The sequence below is a fragment of the Ceratotherium simum genome, chromosome 34 (genome assembly GCF_057802395.1).
Source record: "Ceratotherium simum simum isolate JZ-2026a chromosome 34, ASM5780239v1, whole genome shotgun sequence".
NCBI lineage: Eukaryota > Metazoa > Chordata > Mammalia > Perissodactyla > Rhinocerotidae > Ceratotherium > Ceratotherium simum.
In genome coordinates, this window is record NC_141933.1 from 13,194,042 (window position 1) to 13,215,501 (window position 21,460).

Sequence of the window (21,460 nt, forward strand, 5' to 3'; positions counted from 1 at the left end):
TTTTGTTGCTACCTTCAGTTATTCTTTCAACCTTATTTCCAAACCTCACCTGTGCAGTGCCTCCTTTATCTCCCTTATATAATATAAGGACCACCACCAAGAACCAATCACAAATTTCTCTTACTTTTGGCCTTTTAGTCTCCAGTAGAGCTATATGTCCTTTATCACAATCCTGTAAAATTATTCCCACATTAGTCTATTTGTTCAAGTTTTATTTCTATATATCTTCCACATTCCTTGTTAAGTTTATTTCTCTCAGAAAATTTATATATTTTTGCTGTGGTAAATGAAGTTCTCATTAAATTCTATCTTCAAACACAAAAACACACACATATTTATAATATATATATCGTCTGCATATAATGATGTGCCTTACTGAATCTTCTTAGAGTTTATAATACTTTTTAGTTGATAATCTTGGATGTTTGCAGTATAACATATTCATATTTAAATAACACTAATTTTAATCATTTGCTTCAAATATTTTTCTTATATAATCATTTTTTTAATGTCCTAAGAATAGTAATACATAATAGTCTACCTCTCTATCTGGATTTTGACTTTAATGAAATAGCCTTAGTGTTTCCTCATTAAACATGATAAAGATTTTAGACAGAGACAGATAGTCTATCAAGTTATAGAAAATGCAGCTCTTCATGTTTTATAAATAATGTTTGTCAATAATAATGTTTAATTCTATTAAATGTCTTATCAAGATTGTAAACATAAATAGCAATTAACATGTGAGTTTTCCACTTAAATCCATTAATTTCATAAATTACAAAAATATTTAAATATTAAAAAATCTAGACATTTGAAGAAATACTCCACATGTTCCTGATTAGTTTCATATAGTATGACGGGTGACTCTCCCTCCTATTTTTTTCCAGAGGAGACTTAGTTTACATTAATCATCTCTCTGTCTTGGTATTTAGAAATTTGTTGAATAAATTTATCAAACTGCTTCTTTAGATCAGTCTTTTTTTGGTATTAAGACAGACTTTTTGAAACTTCTGAAATCAAATTTGGAAAGCAAACCCAGAAACTCAAATAGTTAAATAGTTTAAGGCAGGGAATCCTATCAACTGCACTCCAGTCATTTTAGCTAAATGAAAAATAATTACCCAATTGATGGAGTCAAATGAAATAGTGTATTCTAATCATCATCTAATACAAAATTTAAAAAATTTTTTTGCTACTATTTTATTTACAACTTTTAATAGTCATTTTAAATGAAAATAATCATTTGGTTTTTTCCCTTGTAATACCTTACTAAATTTTGGTACCGTATTAGAGTTACTTCATATCAGGAATTGAGAAGCTTTCTTTATATTTCAATACTCTCAAACAGTTTAAATACCATCACAGTTAGACATTTTCTGAAAGCCTTGATAAATTCTCCTGTGAATCCATCTGGTAGAAATTCTCTGTTGTTTCTGGGAAAATGGGAAAGTTATTTACAAACTTTTGTGTTTCTTCTCATATCACTGGTCTGTTGAACATACTTATCACATTTTGGGATAAGTTTTATAAAGTTATGACCTCAGATATTTGTTTAAAGTATTTTACTTTTATTTTTCTTCTCGTTATTAGTTTCTTATTTCAGGATCCTTGTCAATTGCAGCAGGAACCAGAACTACGAGAGGTCTGGTGAGTGACATTTCCTCTTTTTTGTTCCAAAAGAGGAAGGATTAACCACGTAAGTATTCCCCCAGAATAGAAAATAAATTTTGTTTGTTTTTAAAAAATCAGAAGAGATGGTAAGTTTTACCTAGTTTGATGGGTCTTTCAAAAATTGCAATAAATAATTGGCTGATAATAGAATTACGGACATCAGAATGAATAGTTTGGGGAAGTAGTGCTGCGAGATTCTTTATGAAAATACAGAGAATTCCTGAGAGGAAAAGTAAAATGGGTCAGTCATAGAAAACCTACACCTTGAGATCCAGTCGCCCATTACAGTGGCACCAACTGATGGTGTTGCCTCATATTTATTGACTTATTGATGAAAATATGTATTCCAACTATATGCAGAAAGGATTTTGATTCAATTTACAATGAAAGAAATTCAAAATAAGGCTGTTAAATAAGAAGAAGCAAATTTAAAACAAAGCTTTCATGTCAATCTGTCTTTCACAAAGCCAATAAAAGGCAAAAGCCCAGATCTCAACAAATGTTTTTCCTAGCTAAAGGCCAAATTGGAGTTTTCTTCACTTAAAGGATAAATATCAAACTAGGGAGACAATCAACACAGCTTTTCCAAATGTGACCTCAATCTGTCTTCCTAACATCTCTTCTAGATAGAACCGTAATCATTAGAATCTACCACTTGCAACAGCCACACTAAACTTCTCATACTTGTGGAATTTTAGTTCTTATAAAAAGCCTCCATAGCTTCACTGAGAAAAGATCATGTAGGAAAAGGAATACACAGCAAAGGGAGATAATACATAAAAGGCATAGGGGCATGAGAGACAAGTAGCATTTAGAAAATAATAAGTCAGGCGCCTGGAACAGAAGATGGTAGGAGTTACACACGGACAGGACTGTCCAGCTCAAGTGTGAAGGGTATTGAAAGCCTTGCTTAGGAGATTGGAGTTGTTGTCATGTGCCCATGGGAGTCATCTGAAGGATCTAAGCATGGGAATAACAGGATCATATTTGTGTTTTGGCAGGAGATTAGAGTTGAAACTTCTATAAGGAAAGAGAAAAGTTAGGAGACTATTGCACTAATAAAGATAGAGAAGATGGACTGGGTTGGACAAGATGTAGTGGGCGTAAAATGATCGATGGAGACATATCTGAGGATGTTCTTGGATTGTTGAATTGATTTTCATTCCTTTCTAGGTCCAAGGGAGCCTAGGAGTGAACATCACCAGCTCTGTCTTTGCTGCAGCAGGGATCATACTCACTATGATCAGCATGATTCTTTTTTCATCCCATTACTTTTATTGTAACTATACTCAGAGTTCGGAGAATTGTTCCATGCTCGTATCTATGTTAATGGTTAGTGCTTTCTCATTCATGAGATACTGTGGTGGAAAGAAGACACAAGAACCCTGGCTCTGGCAAAAGTAACAATCAGTATCCCCTAATTGATGAATCACTTTGGGAAGTGGGAAGTGATTGAGAATCAGGGCAATCCTTTATTTAGGATTCAGGCCCACATCTCATCTCTCTCTTTGTTCCTTCTCCAACTGTGATGAGAACAAGTGGGAAGAAAGCTCACAGTTATAGAACACCCACTTTGTAATTATTATTGTGCTAAGCATTTTGCATAACTTTTCCTGTTTCATTTCAAAACACCAGTAAGTGTGTACTGTCTCCACTCTAAAAATGGAGACCAGATGTCAGTCTCTGTACGTCCCAGGGCTTCCTGATGGAGCCTGATCTAGTTACCTCGTTCTCTACTAATAAAATGAAAGTGTTTTGAATATTATCTGACAAATGGTGAATAACCCAGTATCCCTCCCGACATCTCTGGATGTTCATGTAAGATTAAGCACTTTTGGCCTCAACCTCTAGCTCCTGGCGAATTCTCAATCTCTATTCTGTATTTTAGTACTTTCCTGTGCCACTTGCCTTCCTCTAGATATTATCCTCATTGCTTTATTCTCCAAATGACTTACACAAAATTTTGTAGGTAGTAAAACTTCTTGAGGTTTAGGGTAAGTGTGGGAAGGAAGAGTTATTGCTGAACCCATAGCAGACTAAAATGCAATGAAATCTTTATTACTAAAAAGTCTATTAGCCATTCTCAACACCACTGAATTTTCTGTTATCTCCTCTCCATATGAACTTCCAGCCTTTCACTGTGCTACTTAGTTCTTTCTCTCATTGTCTCCTTTCTTCACCCAAATTTGGAAACTCGGCATTCTTCCTAACTTCTCATGCAGATCAATCGCATTGCCTTTTCTTCATTCCTAGCTAATCCTAGGTGTCTCTTGAGTGCCATATATTCACACCAAAATAGCCACGTCAGTGACTTTACTAAAATAATTTACTACCCTTGAGATTTCTTTTTTTTTTTTTTTAGTTCCGGTAACTGGTTTAGAACATTATATCAATTTCAGGACTACGTCATTATATTTCGATTTCTGTATAGATTACATTATGTTCAACACCTAAAGACCAATTACAGTCCATCACCACACACATGGGCCTAATCATCCCTTTTGCCCTCTTCCCTTCCCCCTTCCCCTCTAGTAACCACCAATCCAATCTCTGTCTCTATGTGATTGTTTGTTGTTGTTTTTATTTTCTACTTATGAGTAAGATCATACGATATTTAGCTTTCTCCCTCTGACTTATTTTGCTTAGCATAATACCCTCAAGGTCCATCCATGTTGCCACAGATGACCAGATTTCATCGCTTCTTATGGCTGAGTAGTATTCCATTGTGTGTATATACCACATCTTCTTTACCCATTCGTCCCTTGATGGGCACCTAGGTTGCTTCCAAGTCTTGGCTACTGTGAATAATGCGGCAATGAACATAGGGGTGCATGTATCTTAACGCATTCATATTTTCATGTTCTTTGGATAAATACCCAGCAGTGGAATAGCTGGATCATATGGTAGTTCTATTCTTAATTTTTTGAGGAATCTCCATACTGTTTTCCACAGTGGCTGCACCAGTTTGCACTCCCATCAGCAGTGCATGAGAGTTCCCTTCTCTCTACATCCTCTCCAACACTTGTTGTTTCCTCTCTCACTAATTAGAGCCATTCTCATGGGTGTGAGGTGATATCTCATTGTAGTTTTATTTGCATTTCCCTGATAGTTAATGATGTTGAACATCTGTTCATGTTCCTGTTGGCCATCTGTATATCTTCTTTGGAGAAATGTCTGTTCCAATCTTTTGCCCATTTTTTAATTGAGTTGTTAGTTGTTTTGTTGTTGAGATGTATGAGTTCTTTATATATATTTGATATTAACTGCTTATCAGATATATGGTTTGCAAATTTCTTCTCCCAATTCTTAGGTTGTCTTTTCCTTTTGTTGATGGTTTCCATTGCCATAAACAAATGTTTTTGTTTTATTGTTGTTTTGTTTTGTTGAAGGCTTCCTTTGCTGTGCAGAAGCTTTTTAGTTTCATGTACTTCCATTTGTTTATTTTTTTCTGTTGTTTCCCTTGCCCCGTCAGACATGGCACTTGAAAATATGTTGCTAAGACCAATGTCGAGGAGTGTACTGCCTTTGTTTTCTTTGAGAAGTTTCATGGTTTCAGGTCTTACATTCAAGTCTTTAATCCATTTTGAGTTAATTTTTGTGTACGGTGTAAGATAATGGTCTACATTCATTCTTTTGCATGTGGCTGTCCAGTTTTCCCAACACCATTTATTGAAGGGACATTCCTTTCTCCATTGTATGTTCTTGTCTCCCTTGTGGAAAATCAGCTGTCCCTAGATGTGTTGGATTATTTCTGGGTTCTCGATTCTCTTCCATTGATCTCTGTGTCTGTTTTTGTGCCAGTACCACGCTCTTTTGGTTACTAGAGCCTTGCAGTATATTTTGAAATCAGGGAGTGTCATACCTCCAGCTTTGTTCTTTTTTCTCAGGATTCCTTTAGCTTGGGATCTTTTGTTGTTCCATAAAAATTTTAGGATTCTTTGTTCTGTTTCTGTGAAAAATGTTGTTGGAACTTTGATAGGGATTGCATTGAATCTGTAGATTGCTTTAGGAAGTATGGACATTTTAATCCTGTTAATTCTTCCAATCCAAGAGCACGAATATCTTTCCATTTCTTTGTGTCTGCTTCAACTTCTTTCAACAATGTTTTATAGTTTTCCATGTACAGATCTTTCACCTCTTTGGTCAAGTTTATTCCTAGGTATTTTATTCTTTTTGTTGCAATTGTATATGGCATTGAGTTGTTAATTTCTCTTTCTGCTATTTTGTTGTTAGTGTATACAAATGCAACTGATTTTTGTATGTTGATTTTGTATCCTGCAACTTTATTGTATTCATTTATTATTTCTAAAAGTCTTTTGGTGGATTCTTTAGGGTTTTCAATATATATAAAATCATGTCATCTGCAAATAGTCACAGTTTTACTTCTTCCTTTCCAATTTGGATCCCTTTTATTTCTTTTTCTTGCCTGATTGTTTTGGCTAGGACTTCCAATACTATGTTGAATAGGAGTGGTGAAAGTGGGCATCCTTGTCTGATTCCTGTTCTTAGAGGGATAGCTTTCTGTTTTTCTCCACTGAGAATGATATTAGCTGGGTTTGTTATAAATGGCCTTTATTATGTTGAGGTATTTTCCTCCTATACCCATTTTTTTCAGAGTTTTATTTTTTATCATAAATGGATGCTATATCTTGTCAAATGCTTTCTCTGCATCTATTGAGATGATCATGTGATTTTTATTCTTCATTTTATTAATGTGGTGTATCACGCTGATTGATTTGTGGATGTTGTACCTTGATTTGTGGATGTTGTACCATCCCTGCATACCTGGAATAAATCCCACTTGATCATGGTGTACTATCTTTTTAATGTATTTGTTTTTTTTTTTTTGTTTTTTTTTTTTTTATTTTATTTATTTTTTTTTTTTCTGATCAAACATCAGGTCATTTTATTATTTTTTTTTATATAAATTTTTTGTTTATTGCAGTAACATTGGTTTATAACATTGTAAAAATTTCAGGTGTACATCATTGTACTTCAATTTCTGCATGGACTACATCATGTTCACCACCAAAATACCAATTACAACCCATCACCACACATGTACTGAATTATCCCTTTCACCCTCCTCCCTCCCCCCTTCCCCTCTGGTAACCACCAATCCAATCTCTGTCCCTATGTGTTTCTTTATTGTTGTTATTATCTACTACTTAATGAAGGAAATCATACGGTATTTGACCTTCTCCCTCTGACTTATTTCACTTTGCATTATACCCTCAATGTCCATCCATGTTGTCACAAATGCCTGGATTTCATCGTTTCTTATGGCTGAGTAGTATTCCATTGTGTATATATACCACAGCTTCTTTATCCATTCGTCCCTTGATGGGCACTTAGGTTGCTTCCAAGTCTTGGCTATTGTGAATAACGCTGCAATGAACACAGGGGTGCATGTACCTTTGCAAATTGGTGTTTTCAAGTTCTTTGGATAAATACCCAACAGTGGAATAGCTGGATCATATGGTAGTTCTATCCTTGATTTTTTGAGGAATCTCCATACTGTTTTCCATAGTGGCGACCAGTTTGCACTCCCACCAGCAGTGTATGAGAGTTCCCTTGTCTCCACATCCTCTCCAACACATGTTGTTTCCTGTCTTGTTAATTATAGCCATTCTGACGGGCGTGAGGTGATATCTCATTGTAGTTTTGATTTGCATTTCCCTGATAGTTAGTGATTTGGAACATCTTTTCATGGGTCTGTTGGCCATCTGTATATCTTCTTTGGAGAAATGTCTGTTCAGGTCTTTTGCCCATTTTTTAATTGGGTTGGTAGTTTTTTTGTTGTTGAGATGCATGAGTTCTTTATATATTTTGGAGATTAAGCCCTTATCAGATGTATGGTTTGCAAATATCTTCTCCCAATTGTTAGGTTGTCTTTTCGTTTTGTTGATGGTTTCCTTTGCTGTGCAAAAGCTTTTAGTTTGATGTAGTCCCATTTGTATATTTCTCTATTGTTTCTCTTGCCGGGTCAGATGTGGTGTTTGAAAAGATGTTGCTAAGACCGATGTCGAAGAGCGTACTGTCTATGTTTTCTTCTAGAAGTTTCATAGTTTCAGGTCTTACATTCAAGTCTTTAATCCATTTGGAGTTAATTTTTGTGTATGGTGTAAGGTAAGGGTCTACTTTCATTTTTTGCATGTGGCTGTCCAGTTTTCCCAACACCATTTGTTGAAGAGACTTTCTTTTCCCCATTGTATGTTCTTGGAGCCTTTGTCAAAGATTAGCTGTCCATAGATGTGTGGGTTTATTTCTGGGCTTTCGATTCTATTCCATTGATCTGTGTGTCTGTTTTTGTGCCAGTACCATGCTGTATTGGTTACTATAGCTTTGTAGTATATTTTGAAATCAGGGAGTGGGATACCTCCAGCTTTGTTCTTTTTCTCAGGATTCCTTTAGCTATTCGGGTCTTTTGTTGTTCCATATAAATTTTAGGATTCTTTGTTCTATTTCTGTGAAAAATGTTGTTGGAACTTTGATAGGGATTGCATTGAATCTATAGATGGCTTTAGGAAGTATGGACATCTTAACTATGTTAATTCTTCCAATCCAAGAGCACGGAATATCTTTCCATTTCTTTGTGTCTTCTTCAATTTCTTTCAGAAATGTTTTATAGTTTTCGGTGTACAGATCTTTCACCTCTTTGGTTAAGTTTATTCCTAGGTATTTTATTCTTTTTGTTGCAATTGTAAATGGGATGGTATTCTTAATTTCTCTTTCTGCTACTTCGTTGTTAGTGTATAGAAATGCAACTGATTTTTGTATGTTGATTTTGTATCCTGCTTCTTTACCATATTCATTTATTACTTCTAAAAGTTTTCTGGTGGATTCTTTAGGGTTTTCTATATATAAAATCATGTCATCTGCAAATAGTGACAGTTTCACTTCTTCCTTTCCAATTTGGATCCCTTTTATTTCTTTCTCTTGCCTGATTGCTCTGGCTAGGACTTCCAAAACTATGTTAAATAGGAGTGGTGACAGTGGGCATCCTTGTCTGGTTCCTGTTCTTAGAGGGATAGCTTTCAGTTTTTCACCATTGAGGATGATATTAGCTGTGGGTTTCTCATATATGGTCTTTATTATGTTGAGGTACTTTCCTTCTATACCCATTTTATTCAGAGTTTTTAGCATAAATGGATGCTGGATCTTGTCAAATGCTTTCTCTGCATCTATTGAGATGATCATGTGATTTTTGTTCTTCATTTTATTAATGTGGTGTATTACGTTGATTGATTTGCGAATGTTAAACCATCCCTGCATACCTGGAATGAATCCCACTTGATCATGGTGTATAATCTTTTTAACGTATTGTTGTATGCGATTTGCTAGTATTTTGTTGAGGATTTTCGCATCGATGTTCATCAGTGATATTGGCCTGTAATTTTCTTTTTTTGTGTTGTCCTTGTCTGGTTTTGGTATCAGGGTAATGTCGGCTTCGTAGAATGAGTTATGGAGCTTCCCCCCCTCCTCAATTTTTTCGAAGAGTTTGAGAAGGATAGGTATTAAGTCTTCTTTGAATGTTTGGTAGAATTCCCCAGGGAAGCCGTCTGGTCCTGGACTTTTATTTTTGGGGAGGTTTTTGATTACTGTTTCGATCTCCTTACAGGTGATTGGTCTATTCAAATTCTCTACTTCTTCTTGATCCAGTTTTGGAAGGTTGTATGATTCTAAGAATTTATCCATTTCTTCCAGATTGTCGAATTGGTTGGCATATAGCTTTTCATAGTATTCTCTTATAATCGTTTGTATTTCTGAGGTGTCTGTTGTAACCTCTCCTCTTTCATTTCTGATTTTACTTATTTGTGCCTTCTCTCTTTTTTTCTTGGTGAGTCTAGCTAAAGGTTTGTCTATTTTGTTGATCTTTTCAAAGAACCAGCTCTTGGTTTTATTAATTTTTCTATTGTTTTTTTGGTCTCTATTTCATTTACTTCTGTTCTCATTTTTATTATTTCCCTTCTTCTACTGATTTTGGGCTTTGTTTGTTCTTCTTTTTCCAGTTCCTTTAGGTGCATTGTTAGATTGTTTATTTGAGATTTTTCTTGTTTGTTGAGATAGGCCTGTATCGCTATAAACTTCCCTCTTAGAACCGCTTTTGCTGTATCCCATAAATTCTGGCATGTCGTATTTTCATTTTCATTTGTCTCCAGGTATTTTTTGATTTCTTCTTTGATTTCTTCATTAACCCAGTCATTGTTCAGTAGCATTTTGTTTAATCTCCATGTATTTGTGGCTTTTCTGATTTTCTTCCTATAGTTGATTTCTAGTTTCATACCGTTGTGGTCAGAAAAGATGCTTGGTATTATTTCAATCTTCTTAAATTTATGGAGACTTGTTTTGTGGCCTAATATGTGATCAATCCTGGAGAATGTTCCATGTGCATTTGAAAAGAACGTGTATTCTTCGGTTTTTGGATGGAATGCTCTGTATATATCTACTAGGTCCATCTGTTCTAGTGTGTCGTTTAAGGCCAATATTTCCTTATTGATCTTCTGTTTGGATGATCTATCCGTTGGTGTAAGTGGAGTGTTAAAGTCCCCTACTATTATTGTGTTACTGTCTATTTCTGTTTTTATGTCTGTTAATAATTGCCTTATATATTTAGGTGCACCTACATTGGGTGCGTAGATATTTACAAGTGTTATATCCTCTTGTTGGATTGTTCCCTTGATCATTATGTAATGCCCTTCTTTGTCTCTGTTTACAGTTTTTGTTTTAAAGTCTATTTTGTCTGATATGAGTACTGCTACCCCAGCTTTCTTTTCATTGCCATTTGCGTGGAGTATCTTTTCCATCCCTTCACTTTCAGTTTGTGAGTATCTTTAGGTCTGAAGTGTGTCTCTTGTATGCAGCATATATATGGGTCTTGCTTTTTTATCCAGTCAGCCACCCTATGCCTTTTAATTGGAGCATTTAGTCCATTGACGTTTAAAGTAGCTATTGATAAGTATGTACTTACTGCCATTTTTTAACTTTTTTTTTTTCTCAGTGTTTTAGTAGTCCTTCTCTGTTCCTTACTTCTTCTATACAGAATTGATGGTCACTTTAGTTTGACCTCTGTCTGAAAGCTGTACTCTTTAACTCCCCTCCTCCCTCCTTTTATGTTTTTGATATCATATCTAACCTCTTTTTTGTGCATTTGTATCCATTACGTTCTAATCATGGAAATAGATAATTTTTCCTATTTGTGGTCTTCTCTTTTCCCCTTAAATCAGTCCCTTTAACATTTCTTGTAGCACTGGTTTCTTGGTGAAAAACTCCTTTAATTTTTGCTTATCTGGGAAAATTTTGATCTCTCCTTCCATTTTGAATGATAACCTTGCTGGGTAGAGTATCCTTGGCTGTAAGTTTTTTCCTTTTAGCACTTTAAATATATCGTGCCATTCTCTTCTAGCCTGTAAGGTTTCTGCTGAGAAGTCAGCTGATAGCCTTATGGGGTTTCCTTTGTATGTAACTTGACATTCTCTTGCGGCTTTTAGGATTCTCTCTTTATCTTTAATTCTGGACATTTTGATTATGATGTGTCTTGGTGTGGGCCTCTTTGGGTTTATCTTGTTTGGGGCTCTCTGTGCTTCCTGTACCTGGATGTCTGTTTCCTTCCTTAGGTTAGGGAAGTTTTCATCTATTATTTCTTGAAATAGATTCTCTGCCCCCTTGTCTCGCTCTTCTCCTTCCGGGACACCTATAACACGGATGTTAGTGCGCTTGATGTTGTCCCAGAGGTCCCTTAGACTGTCCTCACTCTTTTGAATTCTTTTCTCTTTTACCTGTTCACCTTGGGTAATTTCTTCTAGTCTTTCTTCCAGCTCACAGATCCATTCTTCTGTATCCTTTACTCTGCTTTTGAGTCCCTCTAATGAATTTTTCATTTCCAGTATTGTATTCGTCATTTCTGATTGGTTCTTTTTTATATCTTCCATTTCTTTGTTGACATTCTCACTGAGTTCATCTATTCTTCTCCCCAGATCAGTGAGCATCCTTAACACTCTTAGTTTGAACTCTCTGTCAGGTAGGTTGCTCATTTCTGTTTCACTTAGTTCCTTTTCTGGGGTTTTGTCCTGTTTGCTTACTTGGAATGTATTCTTTTGCCTCCTCATTTTGCCTCTTTCCCTGTGCTTGTGTCTACGTATTAGGTAGGTCAGCTACGTCTCCTGCTCTTGGATAGGTGACCTTATGTAAGTGATGCCTTAGGAAGTTTCCAGTGTGCTTCCCTCAGTTCTCAATGTTCCAGGGGTGGCCCCTATGTGGGCTACGTGTGTCTTTCTATTGTGGCCTGTTAGCTCTCCCTATAGGCGCCCAAGGAGGCTGAGTTATGCTCCTGGCCAGCTGTTGTTATGCTCAGCTGCTTGTAGTTGTTGTGGGCCCTTCAGTCTCTTTATCAGGTGTGGGGAGCCCCAGCACAGTTGGCTGTAAGTTCTAATACCACATTTGTGTTGCAGTATTTCTTTTAAGTGAGTAGGCCCCCAGCGTGGCAGGTTGTTAGGCTCGGGGCCTTACAATTGCTGTAAGCCTCTAGCCTATTAGGTCTCTTGTCAGCTCTCTGAGGATTGCAGCTGGGTGGGGCTGCCCTCAGGCACAGGAGCACCCAATTGTTTCAGGCTTTGGAAGGTGGGGCAAACCTCCTATGTAGGTCTTTGAGAAGCACAAGTCTTCTGCAGCTGACAAGCCCTGTTGCCCACAGGTCCACACACACAGTCAACACAGTCCTGCCCCGTGTGAGCGCCCCGACCTCCCCAAGAGGACCCAGTCTCTCCACAGCGGGAGCCCCACACACTCCACCACCGCCCCACACTCTCCACCCGCTCCTTGTGCACACCCTGCCCGCTCAAGTCAGCTCAGTTGCCAGGCTGCAGAGAATCCAGCCACCAATCTATGCAGGCCCACACGTTGCCTGAGGGCTTGTTGTTGGGTGGGGCCAGTCTCTAGGGTGGGCTGCCTGCCCTGGCTGAGCTGGATTAAATCGCTGCTCTAGTGGGTGGAGCAGACCCTGGGCTAGCAGGCCCCAGGGAGAACTCCAATGGCGTCTGTGTCAGCACGCTCACACCAGGCCACAACAATGGCCGCCGCCAATGTCCCAGTCCCTGGAGAGGTTTCACCCCTCACCGAGATGCACTCAGGGCCTATTAGGTGAGTCTCTTTTCACCCCAGCACTGTGCACCTTTCTTTCTGGTGATTTTAGGTTGCTTTGTGGAACGGGTGAGTTTGTGCGCGGGCCCTTTAAGAGCCAGTTTTAGTTTCTTTGTGAACCGGGTTTTCTGGGGCTGCTCCCCAATGCTTTAGTAGCAGGCAAAGTCAGATATTATGCCGCTGATGTCGATTGTGCTGGGTCCACAAAATGCCCACAGCGGGGCGCTCCCCGGCTCAGGACCCCGCGCCTCCAGGGAGGTTGCGTACCTGTGCGCTGCTCCCGGCGGCCGTGACGCTGGCGGCTTGTGAAGGCAGCGTTTTTCCTCTCCGGAAGGGAGTCTCTGACTCTTCTACCTCAGTTAGGATTGTCCGTTGTTGCAGGAGTTCCTCTTATCCAGTTTTCAGTTCTGTCTCAGGGGTAATTTTTCCACGAGTAGTTGTAAATTGGCTGTGTCCACGGGAGGAGGTGAATTCAGAGTCTGCCTACGCCGCCATCTTGTCTCCTCCTTTTTAATGTATTTGATTTGCTAGTATTTTGTTGTGCATTGATGTGCATCAGTGATATTGGCCTGTAATTTTCTTTTTTTGTTTTGTGCTTGTCTTGTTTTGGTATCAGGGTAATGTTGGCTTCATAGAATGACTTGGGAAGCTTCCTCTCCTCTTCAGTTTTTTGGAAGAGTTTGAGAAGGATAGACACTAAGCCTTCTTTGAATGTTTGGTAGAATTCACAAGAGAAGCCATCTGGTCCTAGACTTTAATTTTTTGGAAGGTTTTTGATTACTGTTTCAATCTCCTTACTGTTGATTGGTCTATTCAAATTCTCTATTTCTTCCTGATTCAGTTTTGGAAGGTTGTATGAGTCTAAGAATTTATCCAATTCTTCCAGGTTTCCCAATTTGTTGGTGTATAGCTTTTTGTAGTATTCTTTTATAATCTTTTGTATTTCTTTTTTTTTTTTAATTTTTTGTTTATTACGATAACATTGGTTTATAACATTGTATAAATTTCAGATGTACATCATTATACTTCTATTTCTGCATTGATTACATCATGTTCTCATGTCTACCATCCAAATACTAATTACAATCCATCACCACACACATGTGCCTAATTATCCCTTTCACCCTCCTCCTTCCCCCCTTCCCTTCTGGTAACCACCAATCCAATCTCTGTCTCTGTGTGTTTGTTGTTGTTATCTACTACTTAATGAGTGAGGTCATACAGTATTTGACCTTCTCCTTCTGACTTATTTCACTTTGCATAATACCTTCAATGTCCATCCATGTTGTCACAAATGGCTGGATTTCATCATTTCTTATGACTGAGTAGTATTCCATTGTGTATATATACCACAGCTTCTTTATCCATTCACCCCTTGATGGGCACTTAGGTTGCTTCCAAATCTTGGCTATTGTGAATAACGCTGCAATGAACACAGAGGTGCATATTTCTTTACACATTGGTGTTTTCATGTTCTTTGGGGAAATACCCAGCAGTGGAATAGCTGGATCGTATGGTAGTTCTATCCTTAATTTTTTTTTTTTTTTTTTTGTGAGGCAATCAGCCCTGTGCTAACATCTGCCGATCCTCCTCTTTTTTTTGCTGAGGAAGACTGGCCCTGGGCTAACATCCATGCCCATCTTCCTCCACTTTATATGGGATTTCGCCACAGCATGGCTTGCCAAGCAGTGTGTCAGTGCGTGCCCGGGATCTGAACCGGCGAACCACCGGCTGCCGCAGCAGAGCACATGCACCCAACCACTTGCACCACTGGGCCGGCCCCTCTATCCTTAATTTTTTGAGGAATCTCCATACTGTTTTCCATAGTGGCTGCACCAGTTTGCACTCCCATGAGCAGCGTATGAGAGTTCCCTTCTCTCCACATGCTCTCCAATGCTTGTTGTTTCCTGTCTTGTTAATTATAGCCATTCTAACAGGCGTGAGGTGATATCTCATTGTAGTTTTGATTTGGATTTCCCTGATAGTTAATGATGTTGAACATCTTTTCATGTGCTTGTTGTATTTTTGAGGCGTCTATTGTAATTTCTCCTCTTTCACTTCTGATTTTATTTATTTGATCCTTCTCTCTTGTTTTCTTGACGAGTTAGCTAAAGGTTTGTCAATTTTATTTCTCTTTTCAAAGAACCAGCTCTTGGTTTCATTTATTTTTTCTATTTATTTATTTTTTTAGTCTCTATTTCATTTATTTCTGCTCAGATTTTTATTATTTCCCCTTTTCTACTGATTTTAGGCTTTGTTTCTTCTTCTTTTTCCAGTTCCTTTAGGGGCCCTGTTAAATTGTTTATTTGAGATTTTTCTCGTTTGTCGAGGTAGGCCACTGCTTGTGGCTGCTATGGACCCTTTATCAGGTGTGGGGGGGTCCCAGCACAGTTGGCTGCAAGACCTAATAGCACATTCTTGTTGCAGTTTTTCTGTTAAGTGAGCAGGCCCCTAGCATCGCTGGTTGCTAGGCTCAGCGACTTACAATTGTTGTAGGCATCCGGCCTCCAAGGCTCTTATCAACTCTCTCAGGATTGCAGCTGAGTAGGGCTGGCCCCAGACACTGAAACACCCAAATATTTCAGGCTTTGAAAGACGGAGCTGATCCCCTATGTGGCTTTTTGAGAAACACAAGTCTTCTGCAGCTGACATGCCCCCCACCCACAGGGCCACACACACCGTCAACACAGTCCTGCCCTATATGTGTGCCCCAACCTCCTGAAGTGGACCCAGTCACCCCACTGCAGAAGCCCCACACACTCCACCCACTCCTCACTCATGCCCTGCCTGGCAGAGGTGGACCCACTCACCTGGCTGCAGAGGATCCAGGCATGCATCTTATGCAGGCCCACAAGTTTCCTGAGGGCTTGCTCTTGGCTGGGGCCAGTCCCTTGAATGGGCTACCTGCCCTGGCTGAGCTGGATTAAATAGGTGCCCTAGTGGGTAGGGCAGACCCTGGGCTAACCGGCAAGGGGAAGCACTCCAGTGGTGTCTGCCAGTGTCTGTGTCAGCATGCTGGTACTATGTCACAATAATGGCTGGCACCAATATCTCAGTCCCTAGAGAGGTCTCATCTCTCACTGAGATGCACCCAGAGCCTATCAGGTGAGTCTCTTGACTAAAGGACTGTGCACTTTTCTTTATGTCCGATAGCTTTTTTGGGCATATTCCCTGTTGCTGTTGGTAGCCAGCAAAGCCAGATATTATGACACTCATCTTCATTCTGCTGAGTCCAAAAGATGCTTATAGCAGTAACACTCCCCGGCTCAGATCCCTCACTCCTCCAGGGAAGGCTTCGTGCCTTTGGATTGCTCCCAGGTGGCAGTGAAGTGCTGTGGTTTGAAAAGTGGCTTTTTTCCCTCTCTAGAAAGGAATTTCTACCTCTTCCACCTCAGTCAGAACTGTTCTTGTTGTGGGGGTTCTTTTTATACAGTTTTCAGTTCTCTCTCAGGGGTAATTGTTCCAAGAGTAGTTGTAAATTTGTTGTGTCCTTGAGAGGACGTGAGTTCAGAGTCCATATAACCTGCCCTCTTGACACCAAACCCCTTGAGATTTCTAACAGGTCTTATAGTAAGCAATTTTATTTCTTACCACTCACTCAAAATAGGAAGAGAATTTCTTCAGAGAACTTAAATTTTTTCCAAAGTCACGTAGTTAAAAATTGGCAAAGGAAGATTAGATTCTGTAACTTCCTGCCTCTAATGTTCCTATTATTTAATGTTTTTCATGTAGTTATGCTGAAGAAGAATCTTACTTCCAGTTTCTGAAGTTCTCTCCACCCATAGACTTTAAGGGCACAATGATAGGGGCAAAACTTTGAATTCACCAGCTTTATAGGGCTGGCTTTATGGGCATGGGGCCTGTGCAGTCACACAGGACTTTGTCATTAGAAAAGTTCTACCCTTGGTTTACTGCTCTGATTTACCATCTTGAAGTTCTTAATACTTTTTTAACAAGAGGCCATGTAAATGCTGTAGCCAGTCCTACCTGCATCTCAATCACCTTTTCCCAGGGGCTGTCAGAAATTCCTGTGATGTGAACATTTTTTCTACCTGTCCTTATAGCAGAGCACATCCATAAGGGCTTCCTGGGATCAGAAGCATCAGGTTTATTCCTACCTGAGCACCTGCCCAGTCAGTCCACAGGTCTATGAGCCCACATTTTATGCCCAATCCTAGGGTTGGCCCTGGGAGACATAAGAAAGAGACCAGGCTCCTATGTTTAGGAAGCTCCAGTCCTCCTGTGAGGAGAAGATAGAAATATTGGAAAGCACTTAGAAGTTGACAAAATCCAATGGCTTACCATTGAATATAATTATAAAAAGAGGTTAGAAAGAGGTGAGCTCTTTGTAGGAAAGACAGAGCATGCACTACCTGAAATCATTAGCAGAACCAGATGAAATTGCCAGTCATCAACTCTACTTGATCTAGAAATACAGTGGTTTCATATGGTTGAAAATATATGTATTAGATAAATTTTTCCACTTATTGTTGCAAATCTAGCCTGACATCTGTTTTTGTAAATGAAGTTTTATTGTAACATAGCCACACCCATTTGTTTACATACTGTCTATGGGTGCTTTTACTACAACATCAGACTTGAGTATTTGTGACCATATGACCTGCAAAACCTAAAATATATGCTAGCTGGCCCTTGTTAGAAAGTTTGTTAACTCCTGTTCTACCCTACTAGAGGGTAAAATCCTTGAGGTTATGGAAATTGTCTGTTTTGTTTGTTGCTCTATCTTCTGTGCCTACAATTCCTGAAACACAGGGGCTACCCAATATGTTGAAGAGATGGGTAAATAGATAAAGAAACATTGAATGCAAATATTCTCAAGGTTCACTCGAGTCAGTGTTACTCATGTCCTGGGCTCTTTATTTACTGGCTCTTCCACAGCAGAGGTAATATTCCTATCCATGGAGAGAAAAAGAGAGAATACTTAGACCCAAGAATCCTAGGCTCAATTTAGGCATTCAATCTAAACTTTTAGGAATAAGAGTGCTGCCCAATGTTTCTCAAATCTGACCATGTGTTTTGGCTAAAGATTAGATGGAAAGCCAATTCTCTGGGGAGATGGATTAAAGACCAACTAAATTGTTGTTCATTGTTGCATTAGTTTATTCTTGTTGCTGTAATTAGTTACTACAAACTTACTGACTTAAGAGAACATAAATTTATTATTTTACAGTTCTGCAGGTCAAAAGTTTGGAATTGGTCTCACTGGGCTAAAATCAGATAGTTATCAGGGCTGTGTTACTCTCTGGACACTTTAAGGGAAAATCAGTTTCCTTGCCTTTTCTGGCTTCTTGAGGCTGCCTAAAATTGTTGGGCTTGCCATCCCATCCTCCACCTTCAAAGCAAGCAGTGCAACATCTTCAAATCTCTCTTGGACTTTGACTCTTCTGTCTCCCCTTCCAGTTATAAGCATTCTGTAATTATTTGGGGCTCATGGATAATCCAAGATAGTCCCTCTATGTCATGGTCAGGTATTAATTCCATCTGCAAACTTAATTCTCCTTTGCTATGTAACTTGACATATTCACAGGATCTAAGGATTAGGATGTGGACCTCTTCAGTCTATTATTATTCTGCATACAATTAATACTCTGCCTTCCATTACTAAGATATGAGATCATATTATTCTGTCTCCTATACGGAATTCTTATAGTTGGAAAGAACTAAGTTGATAATTATCTATATGATCTCTTCCCCTATTTTATAGCATTTTCACATTCTGTATCTACAATACCATGGAAAGTAGAGGGTGGGGAAAAAATGAGTATTTTATTAGTGAAAAAGTGATAGGATAAGTGACATTCAGCAGACTAAGTACTAGATAAGGGTATGGCTGCAATTAGGAGCCAATTTCTCTGACCTCTGGCCCATGCTTCTTCTCTTTTGGTATTGTAATAAGTGGTCAATGTTTTGTACTTGTCATCTCCAGCCCTCACATTTCCTTGTTATGAGTTTGTTCTTAGGGTATGGATGGTATTGTGCTCATCTTAAGTGTGCTAGAGTTCTGCATTGCAGTGTCCCTCTCTACCTTTGGATGCAAAGTAACCTGTTGTAATCCTGGTGGGGTGAGTATTAAGAAATCTGCATTTGTTTCCTAATGCTGTGTAATAATTACACAAAAGAGGCATAAAACAGCACACATTTATGATCTCTCAGTTTCCGTGGGTCAAGAGTCTGGGCACAGCTTAGCTGGGTTCTCTGCTCAGGGTTTATAAGGCTGTGATCAAGTTGTTGGCAAGGACTGTGGTCACAGCTGAGGCCTCTGGTCCTCTTCCATGATCACATGGCAGAATTTATTTCCTCTCAGGTGTGGAACTCACAACAATTTACATTTTTGTCAAGGCCTACAGGAGAGCAAAAGTCTTTGGCACGTTAAGGCTCTTTTAAAGAGTTCATATGATTAGGTCACGTCTATGTGGAATAATGTCCTTTTGGACAAACTCAAAGTCAGCTGATTAGTAACCTACTCACAGGATTGATATCACATCATATACACAGGTCACACCCATACTCCAGGAGAGGGAATCATTCAGGGGCATTGGTGACCAGGTGTCATTATAGAATTCTGCTGACCACAATGGATAAAGAAAAGCTATTTTCCTTCATTCTTTCTCCCTCAAAGGGCCTCCTCTCTTAGTCCAGATCAGAGAATACTTCACAATGGAAAGGTCCCCAGAGAGTGCCAGATGTTACTCCATTATCCTGTTATTGCAGCCTTCCCTGGGCTGCTGAAAAAGTCAAGATTTCACACTTCTCTATCAGTGTGCACACATCTGCCCATTCTCTTACCCTGAGACCTGCAGCAGATCCTCCTGGCTATAGAACAGAAAGAATGTCACACAGAGAGGATTGGGAAATGGGAGGAGAGAAGAGACCAAGATGCACCAGGAAGAATAGAACAAGGGTATCTTCCAAGAAAGTTAAAGGTTCCAGAGTGAGAAAATGGATATTAAAAGCCCAAGAGATGCTCATTATTTTCCTGAACCAAAGGTTAGTGGCAGTCAAAGGCCAAAGCAAAATCATAAAATAATAATAGTTTGATGTGATTATTTTTCTGATGCTTTTCTCCACCCTTTTGTGCCTCTTTACTTTCTTTTGGGGGTCCCACGCTACACCATATCCCCCACCTCCACAGCCCTTCCACACAGAGGGAGATTGACTAAATCACATTAACGATATTAGTGGATTCTTGAATTACAAGACCCTAGAAGATAGAGTTTCTAAGAAATTACCAATGATTTTGGATCTTCATTACATGAAGCATTTGAACAAGGGAGCAAACTCATTAATAACATTGATATCAAAATATGTAGGCCCGTGTTCCCTTCTGCCTCTAGAGTAGTTACAGAACTGTGAAATATTGCTCCTCTTAATTCCACTGGTTACAGAGCTCGAAAGTGTGAATCAAGAAAAGTAATGGCTGTGGGGCATATAATGCCTACTTCTTTATCTCTTCCTGGGTCTCTCCCCAAACACACATTCCATTTCACATTGAGTTTGTGGAAGAAGGACCGGCGTTTTCCTTAGTTTCCTAATGACTCCTGCCACTCTGGGTCAGTGTGGTTTTTGCAATGCTTTAGTCATGGCCAGCACAGCAATTATCTCAGTATGTTGTTGCCATCAACATGAATGACCTGGTTTGGAAGAAGTGCTCTATATTTTCCACAACACCTTGGTTTACCCAACTTGTTGGGCACCATCATCCACATGTAAGATCAATCCACTTACAAGACCACAACAACAGCTATCAGCATCTCATGCCAAGAGCTATCACTCACTGTTTTTCCTAGATCTATCTTCATCTAAAGAATCCCTGAGAAATGCTACCAAATTCATGTTGAGACTGAATTCAGAGAAGAAAGGGTAGACTCTGATGATGGTGATACCGTGTGGACAGGAAAGGGAAACCTCAAGTTGATTTGGTTGACTCACCTATGGCATTCTGATTGATTCCACAGGTTGTGTTCCTTATGCCGTCAAATCCTCACATGGCAGAAACAGCATCTCCTGCACCAGTCACAGGAGGTTTGATGCCACCAGCATATCAACAGCAAAATGTTCCAGGAAACCTATCTTGACAGTTATGCAAGAACCCCGCTTGGGAAAGTACCAGAATCCAACCCTGATTTTAACATATGTATATATGTATAATTCAGAACTAGGTTCTCATTTTCCCTCAGGAACTCAACCACTCATTCCGCTGGCACTTTATCAACAATAGCAGAAGTTTAAATAAATATATCATGCATTTAATGAGTCAATAGCACTTGAAAGGTTTTCATCCATCTTCAGGTCTTTATAAAACGACATGAATGTGGTAAATAAGATTTGGCAGAAGAAGGACAAAAAGACATTGCTGAAGTGAAGCCTCCATGCAGACTACATATTTCTGCTTCCCTGGCCAATACTCATCCCATTTGTTTGACTTTCTTTTACTGCCTTTGGGAATGCAAGGTGTTTTTACCTTCAGAAAGTTGAGATGCGTGGCTTTTCCCTCCCTTTCCTTTTCCTGCTTTCTTCCTCCCATCGAACATACCAAAAGCATAGTCATTTCTTCTATGTGCACAAACCATTATTTAGTGTAATAAACATAGAATAAAAATCACATCATGGAATAGATTCGACTCAT

General features: G+C 39.0%; 1 protein-coding gene across 1 annotated transcript in view; it reads left to right on the forward strand.

The window, feature by feature from the left end:
- LOC101391014 (membrane-spanning 4-domains subfamily A member 4A-like) overlaps nucleotides 1–21,092 on the forward strand; it is a 31,184-nt gene extending 10,092 nt beyond the window's left edge. Inside the window, exons 4-7 of the mRNA XM_087422855.1 lie at nucleotides 1,594–1,650; nucleotides 2,848–3,006; nucleotides 18,795–18,896; nucleotides 20,790–21,092. Coding sequence (XP_087278981.1) covers nucleotides 1,594–1,650; nucleotides 2,848–3,006; nucleotides 18,795–18,896; nucleotides 20,790–20,909 — 438 coding nt within the window. The 3' untranslated portion in view covers nucleotides 20,910–21,092. The remainder of the gene's footprint in view (nucleotides 1–1,593; nucleotides 1,651–2,847; nucleotides 3,007–18,794; nucleotides 18,897–20,789) is intronic.
- The last annotated feature ends 368 nt before the right edge of the window (nucleotides 21,093–21,460 follow it).